At 46.9% G+C, this 15,012-nt stretch overlaps 1 protein-coding gene across 1 annotated transcript; it reads left to right on the forward strand.

Moving 5' to 3' along the window:
• The first annotated feature begins 2,131 nt into the window (after positions 1 to 2,131).
• On the forward strand, positions 2,132 to 14,674 carry LOC143440735 (zinc finger and SCAN domain-containing protein 18-like). The gene is made up of 7 exons (XM_076927500.1): positions 2,132 to 2,396; positions 7,263 to 8,426; positions 8,962 to 9,111; positions 10,584 to 10,690; positions 10,962 to 11,040; positions 11,821 to 11,910; positions 13,026 to 14,674. The coding sequence occupies exons 2-7, from the start codon at positions 7,361 to 7,363 to the stop codon at positions 13,559 to 13,561; spliced, it is 2,028 nt and encodes a 675-aa protein (XP_076783615.1). The 5' UTR covers positions 2,132 to 2,396; positions 7,263 to 7,360; the 3' UTR covers positions 13,562 to 14,674.
• Positions 14,675 to 15,012: the final 338 nt, after the last annotated feature.

A 15,012-nucleotide genomic window follows, 5' to 3' on the forward strand; every position in this document is an offset into this window, starting at 1 on the left:
CTACACATCCACAGACCATATCCCCTATCTTTATCTTTTTATAAACACATCAATACCCTCACTCAGTGTGGAGCTGGAACCTAGAACCTGGGACCTGGGACCTGGGACCTGGGACCTGGGACCTGGGACCTGGGACCTGGGACCTGGAACCTGGAACCTCTTCTTTCTTTGCCTTTCTTTGTTCAGGGAACACAAAGTGGGAGCCCTAGACCAGATTCTTGGTGAGTTAGGCTCAGCTAACTCTTTAAGTATCTTTTCTCAAAAAGATCCCTTAAAATGGCATTTGCCCATGTTTGGATTATGATATCTCTCAAATGAAAACTAAGCAAAGCCCATACCAAGATTTAAAATTTCTCTTTTAAGTTTTATTTTATACATTCAAATCTTAGACCGTTCTGGAGTTTTAATATTTTAATCTGTGATTGAGGGATGGGGATGAACTTTAACATAAACTAAACAATATACGAAAATAACTCAAAAATTCATGATAGGCTTAAATGTAACAAGTAAAAGCTATAAAACATTCAGGAAAAATACAGGAGAAAACATTCAGGACTTAGGATTCAGCATGAGTTGTTAGGCTTGACAACTAGGAACAAGGCTATATTTCATGAATTGCACATCTAATTTAAAAATCCTTTGGTTAAAGGTCATGGTAGGGACACAAAAAGCAATAGACTGGGAGAAAGGATTTTCAATTGTATCTGGCAGCTTATAGGTAAAAACAAAGATGTCTTGAAACTCAACGTTCATTTAAAAACTAGAAAATGGGCTGGGTGGTGGAGTCACATGCCTTTAATCTCAGCATGAAGAAGCAGAGGCAGGCAGATCTCTGTGAGTTGAGGCTAGCCTGGTCTGCAGATGAGTTCTAGGACAGCCAGTGTTACACAGAGAAATCATAGCTCAAACAAAAAACAACAACAAAAAATTGAAAATGGGTGAAACAAATCAGCAGATACTTAAGAGGATACATAGATGGCAAATAACCATGAAGATATGCCCCACATTACTGGCCATTAGGGAAATGGGAACTCAAGTACGATATGATCAGTATACTCAGAACAGCCAAAAGACTGGTAGCTGACAAATGCTGGCGAGATTGCGGAAAAATGGATTCATACATACGCTGGCGGTGGTAGTGTAATATGGCACAGCTCTAGAAAACGGTATGGCAGTTTTTCATTGGTTTAATTTTTAACGTTAAGTATATGCTTTATGACATAGCAGCTGTGTCGCGAGTAATGTTCACACAAAAACTTGAACGTGAATTTTCATAGCGTTTATTAAATATCAAAAATTGCAAGCAAGCCTATATAGCCCAATTGGTGAATGTTTAAATTGTGTATTATTGAATTTTAAGCAGTAATAAGGAAAAACGCACACATACTAATGGATTCCAAAGGAATTACATACAGTGAAAGAATATCTCAAACGGCATCGTACTATAGGGTTATATTTATATGAACCCTATAGGGACAAATCTGCACGGAGGCCACACATCAGGGGTCAGAGGTGGCGGTGGGTGTGATGGTTAAAAAGGCGCAGTGAAACCATTCTGATTGTGCTATCAGTTAAAATTATTAGAACAGAATAAAGTGTCTTTTGTTTGTGTAAATAAGGAATAAAAACGTTTTTGGTGGTAAGCAGTTCAGCTACACATTTTAAAAACCATGCCAGACGACCAAACTGACTTTCAGAAACTCTGCTTTGGAACGTAGCTTCCTCTTCTTCTTGTCTTGTTGCTCAATCAAATCTACCAGATTTGGTAAGGTGGTTGAATTCAGTTTACTCTCTGAAACTTTAACTGTTTCAGCCAGTCTAGTCTGTTCAGTGCCTTCGTCCCTGTCTCTGCATCTCTGAAGCCTTGCCTCAGGGTGTTTAGAGAAATCCTGGCCCTGTCTGGCCACAGAGGGTCTTGAGTCTCCATTTGTGCTGGATCCCCATTTTTGCGTCAGTCTCCATCTCCTCAGTTTCTCTGTCTCATCCCTGGACTTCTAGACTAGATCTTCACTGTGTTTGGGTTTCAAGGTGCCTGCGAGTTTTTGTTTCTTAAGCTTGTATAATCGGGTCTTTGTCTCCGCCTGCCTCTCAGGTTCTGGTGGTCCTAGGCTCTTTTTGGGGGGTGGGGTGTCCGCTTGTTTACTCCGTTGCCATGGCATCGGAAGTGACGCGGGCGCACGTGGAGGCGAAGCGGATCCAGCCTTCTCTGATTGACTGGCGGTGCGGTCACCGCGGCTTCGCTCCGCCCAGGTCTGGCTAACGGGGGGCCCCCCCAACCCCGGCACGCTGGGGGTCGTAGTTTACGGCGCTGCAGGCCACTCGCGTACCGCAGCCGGCCGACATCGCCGCCCTGTGTTCGAGGCTGCTGGTTCCCGTGGGGCAACGCTGCGCAGCAGGTGGGTCGGGCCGCCAGGCAGCCTCCTACCCGGGGCCGTAGGTGTTCGGCTGGTGTACAGGATCCGGCGGAGGGATGGACCTGTCTTGTGTGGGCTGGACCAGGAGCTGAGACCCTGGGCGACCCACCGTGGGAGTGTGCCCCCAGGTGCTATGCCCTGGAGGGGAGCTAAAGGCTCTTGCGTGGGGATGTGGCCTTGGGTTGAGCTTGAATTTGGGCCGGGAGGGCAGGACTGATGGCTCTCACGTGTCCAGCCGTGAGGGAGGCCTTAAGACTTTTGGGTGGGGGTGTGGCCCCAGAGCGTTGTAGGCGAATGTAGAGACGCAAGGTGCAGCGTGTGGGGCGGGCATCGTGTGAGTGTGGCGTGGGATGGGTCGGGATCGGGGGTGTGGCTCTAATGTGTGGCGTGGGGGAGTACCACGTGTGACATTGCGGCTCGGTAATGCAGCATGCTAGTATTGTGTCGGAAAGGGGATCTGGAGGACACGTGGATGTGCTGGGATCTTGGGGTGTGGTTTCAAGGTGTGCAGCAGGCAGGGGGCGAGGTTAAGCGATTCTGACTGGGTGAAGGCCCAGTGCTACTACTTCTTAGATGCAGATTGTGGCAGAGTCCACCGGACCTTTCAATGCGGGAGACTGCACCAGAGGAAGAGAGGAAGGCATTAGGTGAAGGTGGGTGCAGTTTTGGTAGGGATGGGAAATCTAGAGATGGGAAAGATGAGTGTATAAAGGCCAAGGAGGGTTTGGGGACCCGGTCTTTGTGTCCTGGAGAGACAGGGTTGAGAGTAGGTCAATGGGGGTGGGAGAATAGGAAAATGGTGGAGGGTTCTAGGAGAGATTCCACTGGACTGAGGGGCAATAAGGGTGCAGGGGTCCACTCTGTATGGGGGTATACATTTTTGGGCCTCTGCGTAGGGACCCCTTTTACAGAAGAGGGGTGAAAATGGTGTATTTTAGGTGCTGTCCTGAGCTGGAGGGCTTGGAGAGGAGAAGAGAACAGTTTTCCTAGTGCTGCTCTATGAAGCGGCAGGTAAAGGTGTTGTGGACCCTGCGGGATGGCTCTTATACAGAACAATTCCAGCTCATAGAAATCCTTCCTATCCTGTGTCCATAGTCTACCTGTTAGTGTTGTCCTGGTTCCCTGCCTTTTCTTTTTTACTCCTCCACTGCTTCAATGCTCAATCCTCCCCTCCCACGTGATGGTTTGTATCTCAGCCAGCTTTCCAGAGGCCACAGATGTTACAAGATCTTCCTTCTACATTCTGGCAATGTCCTGTGGAGGTTCTGTCTCTTGCTCTGGAGCCAGAACAGGGCCCGATAATCCAGTGAGCCTTTGTTTCTCTTGATGTTTGGGTCTGTGATTTTTGAGGTGTTTTTTTTTGTTTTTTGTTTTGGCAACCCAGGTCAATTTGTTTAGAACATCTGCTTGACTCTGTGTCACCTCATATGAGAAAATAGAGTATATTCTTGGCAGAGACCACAGAAAGCACCTAGTTTAATAATTATCCCTTGTGTGTGCTTTCGCATTCTTTTAAAGGTACATTTGTATTTTCTTTGTCATATATGTTAATCTGTGTGAGTACAGGGGAGACTGGTTAATTTCCGATGTCCCAGTGAGGTTAGTGTTCATTATCATCAGATCCTAGTGGTTAGAAAAGGTTTACAGGGCCTGAGAAGGTGGATTTGTTTTCTGCTGAGGCAAGAGTTGTAATGAGGATTCTTGGAGTTCCTCTAGCTCAGCTGTCCACCCGCCCACTTTTCTTAGCGTCAGCATTTGAGGCCGAGAATACAACCCACAACACCTGCTTGACCCACACTTCTTTGTCTCCTGACGTCTGTGGACTGGACTCCAGGAAAACCCATCCAAGAGAACTTTTGGGAAGCCATGAAGGGGTGGAGTCATTCTGCATCATGGTGTGCCACAGTATCTTGTGTTATTTGTAATGGGAGTGTGGCTTCACTTAAGGCTATTTGGTCTCACTAGGGCTTCTGCCTAGCAAGTTCCTATAGCAGTGTAACCAGGTCTAGGGCCAGGTAGAGCAAGTAATGCATGCTTAGGATTACAGGTCTTTTGAGATTCTCAAGGTGGTCTTATTCCCCTTGTCCTGACTCCCAGAGGTTCATTATAAAGGGGGCTCTGGCTGTCCAGGTCAGGCTGTTGCCTCTGTTGCTATAGGAGTTTTCTTTTCAGGCAAAGGAAACTGGGACATACGGTTCCTTCCTATTTCTAGGGACTGACAGGCTCCTCCAACGATTAGGATATTGGCTTATCTGTGCTTCTACTTAGTCGTTTGTGTTGTTGGACCCCATACCTCTTCTGTATTCAGAGCAGGGCAGGTAGAGGAGGAGATGGGTCCCAAACAGTTGACTGAGGGCTTGCTGTGCTACCAGAAAAGAAGCAGAGGTGTTGGTTATGTGATGACCCCAGTGGTGAAGTGGATGTGGAGAGGACAAGTTATGGGTTCTTGGTAGGGAGAAGTTCATGAGGAATCTGGGGCAAGAAGGATCGAGCAGCTCTGTCCTGAGCCCAGCACTCACCCAGACTGTGAATGTTCTTCCCAACTACTCCTTGGGTTTGTTCTTTCTCTACCCTTAGAGGCTTGTGAGACTCCCAAGGTGGCACGAGCCCCCAAGACGGCCTGGTTTGATAAACTTGTTACTTTGTGGACACAAGTACTGTGTAGGATGAACGTGCCTGATGTATAAAGAAAGCAGTCATGTGCCCACATAACTGTTCATTTGTTACATAGAGTTCTGTATCTGGAGCCCGGTGACTATGTTGTCTCATTGAGGCGACATTACATTCCCTATCAAAAGATGCTCTAGGAGAATCTGTGGTAGAATGTGGATAAAGACCCTAGAATGGAGGCTGGCAGATTAACTTGGAGGCTGGCTGAAAAGAGGTAGTATAGAAACATGTCAGGGCTCTGGCTGCCTCGCTGTAGGACAAAGGTGAGCAGTCACCATCAAGACAGCCTTAAACTGTTATCTGAGGCCTTATATTGCTACCTTTGTTCTAGGAGTGTAAATGAGAGAATGTATTTTTAAACTTGAGATAGTGAAGGAAACCCAAAGTAAAGCAGATTTTTGGAAACTGGGAATTTATTTTTTAAATAGTTGAATTTGATAAGAATAATCATTAGAACGTGAAGTGGTTGAAACACAGGTTTAAAACAATACTGTCAGGATGAGGAAGATAGGGACAGATGGTGACAAGATGGAGCCAGGTAGGGCTCTTACCTGACAGCTATGAGGAAAACAGGCACTTTGCCTACCCCCAGAGATAAAGAAATCATAAGAAAATGCTACGCACTAGTGGGTGATCTAAGGATCCTCAGTGTAGATGCTGGGGCAAAAAGGAATGGGCACTGCCATTGTGGGTGGTAGGAGTGAGGCTGTCCCTGTAGCTGGATTATTCTGTTCTTTCATTTATTCTTCAAATAGGTCCTAAATGACTCCAGATAGGTGGCTGTGAGATTCCATATAGTCCATTAGACATACATTGCATACTCTTTAATAAAGAAGTACCTTTCATAAAAGGTATAGTGAACAAATACAGAAGGCAGAGCTGCGAGCCTATAGTGACCTGTCTGTAACTAGCCCTGCTCTCTTAGGGCTACGGTTTCAGTGTGGGAGACAAGCAGTATGCAGATATAAAGTAGTGTGAGAGAAGTGTGCGTGACAGAACATGCTGGGACTGTGGACCTTGAGGGGCCACTTCAGAGTCCAGCCCTGTAAAAAATGAGAAAGGTCCCTGCAGGGGAAGTTGGGGTTTGGTAGAGAGACAGTGGGTGATATTTTTGATGGTGTTAGCTGTCGTCATGGACAGATTTTATTTTGAATTCCTCAATCATTTTTAGAAGGAAAAAACCAAAACAGTTCCAGTGAATGGTTGGTTCTTCAGAGGACAATGTTATACTGGGTTTGGGTGGTTTTTTTTTTTTTTTTTTTTTTTTTTGGTTTTATGTGTGGTAGTATTTTCCCTTCATGTATGTGATACATACATGCCTGATGTCCTTAGAGGTCAAAGAGATCATAAGATGCCCTGGAACTATAGTTATAGAGGGTTGTAAGCCACCATGTAGGTGCTGGAAATTGAATCTGGGTATTCTGCCAGAGCAACAAGTGTCCTTAACTACTGAGCCATGTCTCCAGCTCTGAGATCTAGTAGGTTTTTTTTTTTTTTTTCTTTTTCCGAGACAGGGTTTCTCTGTGTAGTTCTGGCTGTCCTGGAACTCACTCTGTAGACCAGGCTGGCCTCGAACTCAGAAATCCACCTACTTCTGCCTCCCAAGTGCTGGGATTAAAGGTGTACGTCACCACTGCCCGGCGAGATCTAGTAGATTTAATGGGAAGAACAATGGTGCACTAAGCTCCTTCTTGTTTTGGGGAACTAAATAATACAGACTTAGATGTTAAAGTGATGTTATATTTTGGGGATAAATCTGATTTGGTGTGATATGACCTACATCATATATACAATAATACATAGTAGAAATGAATTTACTGATGTTGTATGGTATATTCATCTAGGTTTATACTGGAAACTGACCTGATGATTTTCGTATTTATTATTTTCGTGGTTACCCTGTTATCTTTGCCACGACTTAAAAGGAAACCCTATTAATATTATCTTATATAAAATTGCTATTGCCTATTTTTATTTTAATTTTTATCTATACTGGTAAAAAGGTGGAATTCTGACAGCAAGAAGATTGTTTAGAAATACTTCTGCGTACGTTCTGGGTGTTGTGGGTTCATGGTTGTACTCGGACACCCCCTTTCATTCTCTTTTCCCTGAATGTGCCATGGCTAGGGTCTCACTGTGTGGGCATCTGTTCTGTCAATGTCCTTTGCTTTTCCTCAGGTCCTGGTACTGCTCACCTCTCCTGGTTACCCTGCTATCTTTGCCATCTTTGCTGAGTTCTTGGCTAGACAGTTATATTTCTGTGGCAGCCTGAGAAGATGCTGCCTTTGGAGAGGGTGTTAGCCTCCCCTAGAAGCTCCCCACCCCAAGCAGAACCATCTACTGTGAGATCAGAAGATATAGCCCAGCAGGAAGAACCCAGCCAGCAGCAGGAATGCAGGAGGCAGCATGAACTCATCCAGGAAGAAGAACCCACCCAGCTGCTGGAACCTAGTCAGAGGGAGGAGCCCAGTCAAGAGAAAGAGTCTATTCAACTGCAAGAACCCAGCCAGAGGGAGGAGCCTGGCCAGAAGGATGTACCCATGCAGCAGGGAGAACCCATGCAGGAGAATGAGCCCAGCCAGTGGGAAGAACCCATGCAGCAGGATAAACCCGTGCAGAGGGATGAACCCGTGCAGCGGGATGAGCCCGTGCAGCGGGATGAGCCCGTGCAGCGGGATGAGCCCGTGCAGCGGGATGAGCCCGTGCAGCGGGATGAGCCCGTGCAGCGGGATGAACCCGTGCAGCAGGCTGAACCCGTACAGCAGACAGAGCCTGTTGAGCAGGATAAACCCATCCAACAGGAAGAACTCATCCAGCAGGAGGAGCCAATTCAACAAGATAAGTCCATTCAAAAGGAAGAATTCATTCAGCAGGAGGAGCCAATTCAGCAGGTAGGGTTCAGTGAACAGGAGGAACCCAGCCAGCAGGAAGAGCCTACCCGGAAGGATCACTCCAACGAACAGGCACAGGCGGAACTCATCCCACAGGAAGAGCCAAGCCAGCAGGACCACTCCAGCCAGCAGGAACAGCAGAGGGAAACAGAAGCCGTCACTGAGAGATCTGCTGCCGACCTTGAGTTTTCCCGCCTGCGCTTCCGGGAGTTTGTCTACCAGGAGGCGGCTGGGCCTCACCAGACTTTGGCTAGGCTTCATGAGCTATGCCGCCAGTGGCTGAGGCCTGAGGCCTGCTCCAAAGAGCAGATCCTGGAGATGCTTGTTCTGGAGCAGTTCCTGGGCATCCTGCCAGACAGGGTTCGTCCCTGGGTGGTAGCCCAGTATCCTGAGAATTGCAAGAAAGCTGCCTCCCTGGTGGAGGGTATCTCTGACATCCTGGAGGAGCCAGGTGAGGCTGCTACCCCAGAAGAAAGCATGCCTTAGAGGACACGGGCAGGGGGTCCTGGAAGGACTGGATCTGCAACATAGAGTTCAGACCCCAGCCATGGCTTTGCTGAGAGTGTAGTCACCCCATGTGTTAAGGGGCACAGAAACAACCATCCCTGAGCTGGTAAGGGAGCTCCTCAGTCACCAGGGATCCAAGCCCCCACCTCTGTGCCCAGTGGCATCTCCATGAGGCTTGCCTCGTGGACTAGGATGCTGCTTTGGGTTCCTGCCCTTACATTTGCTTTCCAGACGTTAGGAAGGAGGAGAAATGGAAGGCAATCAAAGGCAGGTACCAGGCTCTTAAAAACTACGTAGCTATTCTGGGTGGATTGGTAGCTGGAGGTTTTCTCTGTGTCTAAGGGTTGGGCCTGAGTGATGGGTGGTGATGGTTTCTGGGAGCCTAGGGCCTCAGGTCATACCTTAGGTCCACATCCGGCCCATTGTGGATTTGCTGTGTCTCAACCTATTGGAATCACTATTGCCTTGATTGGACACAGGAATGATGTTCTGTTCTCCGGGTGGGTCGTCATCCTCATTCAGCGAGGGAGACTATGAGAGATGTCCTGAGCCTCTGCTGCTACCATGTGGGTTGCTAAGTCCCGACAGAAACTTAAAACCTAGGGACATCCTGGTACGCCGTGATGCTTGTAAGTAGCAGTGCCTTGGCTGGCCTTCACTGAGGAGGTGCATGGGGTCTGTGGTTGGGAAAGGGAGGATATGGTTGGCGGGGGCAGCATAAAAGCCAGGGGCAAGTCAGATAGCAAGCTGTGGTTGTCTGAACTGCAGTTGGGACTTATTTCTGTAGATTCTTGTGTATGTTAGATACTCATTTTTTTCTCAATTTGCCTTACAAAATTTGTTAGCCCTACATGGTTATCAACCAAGAAATCATTTCATTGTGGATATAATTCAATGCCAGTATGGGATGCTTCCCATTAGCAGCATGAGGCTCTGAGTCCAAACCTCACTCTCTACTGCCAATTTTTTTTTCTCCTTACCCTATCCTAGAGTGTCTTAGTTAGGGTTTTACTGCCGTGAACAGACACCATGACCAAGGCAACTCTTATAAGGACAGTACCTAGTTGAGGCTGGGTTACAGGTTCAGTTCATTATCATCAAGGCGGGAGCATGGAAGTGTCCAGGCAGGCATGGTGCAGGAGGTGGTGAGAGTTCTACATCTCTATCTGAAGGCTGCTAGCAGAAGACTGGCTTTTAGGGAGTTGGGATGAGGGTCTTAAAGCCCACGCCCACCATGACACCCTTTCTCCAACAAGGCCACACCTCCTAATAGTACCACTCCCTGGACCACACATAGTCAAGCATTACATAGAGCACATCCTTTCATGTCTTTCTGTACATCACATGTGCACAGAAGGTCTGTGGGACCATGGTGTACTTGTGCCACTCTCATTTGTTATTCAAAGATGGCAGCTGTGATCAAAGTTTTGGCTTCTCAGCTGCTCAGCATTCTGTATACTCAGTCTTTTTTTTTTTTTTTTTTTTTTTTTTTTGGTTTTTCGAGACAGGGTTTCTCTGTGTGTAGTCCTGGCTGTCCTGGAACTCACTCTGTAGACCAGGCTGGCCTCGAAATCAGAAATCTACCTGCCTCTGCCTCCCAAGTGCTGGGATTAAAGGTGTGCGCCACCACTGCCCGGCATACTCAGTCTTTTTATTTTTCTTTTAAAAATAGGCTACAGTATCCCAGCCTTACTGTGGCACTCTAGCTTGTGTGGCATGGTTTCCTAACAGCCACTGGCCAGAGGGCACACACACTCTAAGATTCCTGTGATTCTTTAAAACCTCTGTGATAGACTCCAAGCCAACATGCTCTGTTGTTTAACAGTTCTACCAACCTAGTTGGCACAAAAAAGGAGTCCTTCCTCCGTGATCTGAATTGGCATTTCTAGGTCACTGATGAGCTTGAATGTCTTTATGTTTTTTTTATTTTTTGTGTCCACCCTGCTCTGTCAATTGCAGACAAATGAAGTAAGTGTTCATTGAGCTTTGGAACCTGTGTGTGCACGAGGAGTTCTTTCTGCGTGTGTCCCGGGACCTGTGTGGGAGGGTGTGGGGTACACTTATTTTAGATTACAGAGCCACTGAGAACTTGTTTCCTCAGCTCCCCTTCTTCCATCCTGGCCTACTCTGGAATCTGTGCATTTGGATCGAGCGCACACAGAGGGAGAAAAGTGTGAAGAGGCCACCTCTACCGCAGCTGAGCTGAAGGTGGGTGATTTGGCCACTCGTCCACTCGGCCCTGGGAGGCTGACCTTGTCCAGCAGCTCACATGGCTTTTCCCTTTTGATTTTATTCCTTTTCTCAGTATTAACATTCTGGCACAGCAAAGGATTTTGGGCCCAATGTGTCTAGTCTGTGGCTGAGGCTGAGAAAGCTGCCCTTGAGGAAACTCAAGGGTAAAACCTAAGAAGGACATTGTCTTAGTGCAGTTTAGGGTGAGTCAGAGCTGCTGTTCTAGAATTCATTATCATTTCCACAGGAGCCTCTACAGTCGGAATGGGACCACCTGGATCCCACAGAGGATAACCTGACGCATTACAGCAAGCTGCTCCTGTGGGGTGAGACCCACCTCCCACTGGCTCACGTTCCACCCTGCATCCTCTTCCAGAACTGTTGTCATGGAGGATTCTGACCCTGTCCCAGGAGCTATAGTTGGGACACCAAGGGTGATTTAAGTGTTTGAAGCTGAATATGTTTTAAGTGTCTTTGAATTAGAATTTGTTTGCCAAGTTCTCCACCTATCCTGGTCTACACTTTTAAGTTCCATCTGGGGCTTTCTGTTTGCAGCCCTGGCCTATAAGAACTGCAAAATATAGATTTGGAAAGGCCTCCTGACGTCAAGCCTCTAGCACTCTCACCTTGCTTGTGCAGAGCTGGGCCTCGGGAATGGGGATGGTCTTTCACTGACGTTCTTACCCTGGAGTCGTTGCTCCTATCTGGGCTCCTGAAGTTATTATTTATTTATCTATTTATTTTGGTTCTAGTTCTGAATTTTACTTTCATTGGTATTGGGGATTGCCCTGCTACTGAGCCCATTTAGGGCTCAGCCTTCAACTTTGCTGCACTCTGGACTCCCCATTCTCTAGCTGCTCCATGGGTGGCCTCCAGCCTCACATAAGATCTTCCTCTTTGCCTCTGCTGCCTTCTTTAGAAACCTCAGCTTTCCAGGGGGTTCTGACTAGAGGGCAGGTTTTATGGTGGTGGTCGGGACAGGAATTGTCCTGATACAGAGAAGAAGGTAGTTGCAGTCTGTGTCCCAGAGACCCAATGAGACATGAAGCCTCTTAGCCTTTTTTGTCTGTTCCTTCTTTACCTTTTTTTCCCTCTCTAAACCTCAGAGTGTCAGCTTTCCCAGGCTGGTCCATCTTCTGTGCTGGAGGCGGAGGAACCTTGTGTGGTGGAAGAACTGCCAGGGGGCAGCCTCCCAGGTAAGGTTGAATTCCCCAGTGTTATGGGCCTGGTGGGTGCATAAAGGGTACACTTCTCTTTCAAGTTGGGTGGGGCTCCTTACACTTTTATTAGCCTCGGCAAAGACTCTAGCTTTGATTTTAATCATTTTCTATCCGCCGTGTTAGGGAAAAATGCCACTTCATTATTTCTTGCATCATAATGAACTCCTGTAAAGCATGTCACCCAAAAGACTACACACTTAAAATGATCGACAGATTGACTAAGCTCAACTCTGTAGCCTTTCTACTCCTTTGTGGTGGTTCTGAGGGACACACACACAGAGCCATATTTATTCAGAGGCCTATCTAGGGCACAGATGTCCCAGTTGTCTCCCCACATGCTGCCCAATGACACCGGTTCTCAGTGGAGCTGAGGTGAGGCTGTGGACCTCAGTTTTTCTGATTGTCTCTCTAAAGGCCTGGCTTTGGCTTTCTCACAGATGCCTCTGGGTTTCATGGGGAGAATGCTAGGGTAAAAGCACATATCACACCTCTGAACGTTGTGTGTGCATGCTTCTGTTCCAGGGCTAAGTCAGAGACTATAGTGGCTCATAGAGCATCATGGGTAGAACTGGATAGCTTGCCAAGACTCATTTGGTTCTTACCAGTGACAGACATGTCCCCTGAACCATCTCACAGTTCTTTGCATCTTCCATTGCCAAGTCACTTCAGTCAGAAAGATGGCTTCAGATCTTAATCTACCACAGCAGGAAGGAGGCTCCTTCTTACCATTTGAATTTCTGACCAGAATATACATGGTCACCTTAACCTATAAAACACTCTGGGAGTGATGATTAACATTCAACTCAGCAGACATTGTGAGAATCAAAGAAAGAAGGGCATATAGATTGGGAGAGGGAAGACCAGATAATGGGTCTTGTGAGGCTCATGGTACTGCACTCAGCTACTCTGTGATGTCTGAGTTGTAAAGAGGGCTAGGCTGTGCATATCCAGAACTCTTAGCTGATGCCCCTTCCCCTGTGCTCAGCCCTGTGGGCCTCACAATTTATTATATTTTTCTTGATTTCTGCTTAAGTCAGTTTATGTCTCAGAGTCTGGGAACTAGGACTGCTCACATTTCAACTCTGTTTCAGACAGCACCAGGCACCAGGAAAACAAAGGAAATGTGTGTGAGGAGGTCTCCTTGGAGGAGACACTGATGGAGAATCTTTCAGGGGGTGTTCCTGCTAGCTCTTCAATAGATACTGCCCTGGAGGAGGAACAGCAACCTCAGAAGGTTCTGGATTCTGAGGATGAGGATTCAAGCCCTACGAGTCCCCAGAGGCAATCAGTCATCCAGCAGTCAGCCCAGGACAAGGATAGGCCACGTCAAGGCACTGGGACAAAGAGGCCCCATCCAGATGATGAGTATGAAGAGGACCCTGAGTGTCACATTTCCAGCACCAGCAGCTACCAGCTGCCATTTGATGCAGGGAAGGTGCTTCATGTGGATGGTCATGATTCTGGGCAGGACCCAGGAACTTCTGCTGGGGGATGCTCTGCAGCTGCATCTCAAGGGAAGCCCTACATATGCAGTGAATGTGGGGAGGCCTTTGCATGGATCTCGAACCTCATGGAGCATCACAAGAGTCATGGCAGTGAGACGTGCTACATGAGCCAGGGTTGCTAGGAACCCTTCCATGTCAGCTTGGTTGTGGTCAAGCACCACAAGAGTCACATACCAAAAACCAAAACAGAGCCACACCCAGAGCCCTTCTGTCAGAAGCAAAACTTACTGGTGGGAGGATTGGCAGCTTCAACTGTGTGGGTGGTTTTCCTTATACAACCTGAGGCGAAGCCATTCTGCTATGACTGTCCCATGACATGGCAGTTGTAGCATGAGTGACCTTAAGGCTTATGTGTGGTAGTGGATTCTTTTGGTATTTCTATAGGCACATCTGTGTTTGTTTTTTGAATGCTAACACGCTGAAAACAACTGGAAAGGGGCAGGGCCCTCATCTTAGAAATGCACTTTGGTCTGATGTTGTATCTTGTAAACCATCAGATGTGAGGGAAGACGCCATTTCTGTAGTATTTTAATACCACACATACTCTGGTCATTTGACATTGTACAAAGTGTTGAGTTGCCTTAAAGTATGTGATCCATTGGCACTTTCTTGAGCCCTCCTTGCCTCAGTTGCTTCTCCTTGAGCTACCTGTTCGTTCACACATAATTCTTGCCATCTATTCTGGCCTTTTTTGTAAGTATGTGATGCCGGGTTTACTTCTCAATCCTTAAGAGCAAAAGCTGTTTCTTAGTTCAAGTCATGACTTCATATGTGGAGTGGCTTACAAATATCACAAAATATGCGATTTCAGACTGGGTTTCAGCCCATTAGTGAATTGTGAGGTCCAGTCAGTGGATGGCCACTGGTATTACAAAACAATGAAGTGGAATAAAAGTCAGAATGCATCGTGTAGTAAAGGCAAGTATTGTTTTGTGAAACTTCTCAGCTGAGTATCTGAGAGCTGGCTACCACATTAAATGTATTTGTTAAGGGGTACAAACATGGGTTAGAGAACAATCTGTATCTGAGCAGAGAGAACCAATGTGGCCTACATAGGGGATCTTGTGGTTTTGCTTTTAACTTCAGATTACAACATTGTTTCTATTGCCTGACTGTAAATGTAATTGCCCAGCAGGTACCGAAAGGGTGTTTTTGTTTCTGTCAGTGTTTGAGCAGGCAGTTTGTGTCCCCCCCAAATCAGAGGCTTACCATAATAAAGTATTTCTTCATTCATATTAGGGCTCATTGTTTTGTGATTGTGCAGCTGCTTCCTTCAGTGTTGGTGATGGGACATTTTCCTCCCTACACTGAGTGAGTCTGGGATCCAGACACTATCCCTGCTGTAGCTTTCTTCCTATGGGATTCTTGGAACATGTGGAGAAGCCTCTTTCTGTTTACCTAGGAGAAGACCCAACTCACTTCCATTCATAAAGCCTCAGAACAGTGATTCTCAACTTGTGGGGGGCCACATATCAGATATCCTGCATATCAGATATCTACATTATGATTCATAACAGTAGCAAAATTACAGTTATGAAGTAGCAACAACAGTTGTACGATTGGGGGTCACCAC

Source organism: Arvicanthis niloticus, chromosome 30 (genome assembly GCF_011762505.2).
Source record: "Arvicanthis niloticus isolate mArvNil1 chromosome 30, mArvNil1.pat.X, whole genome shotgun sequence".
NCBI lineage: Eukaryota > Metazoa > Chordata > Mammalia > Rodentia > Muridae > Arvicanthis > Arvicanthis niloticus.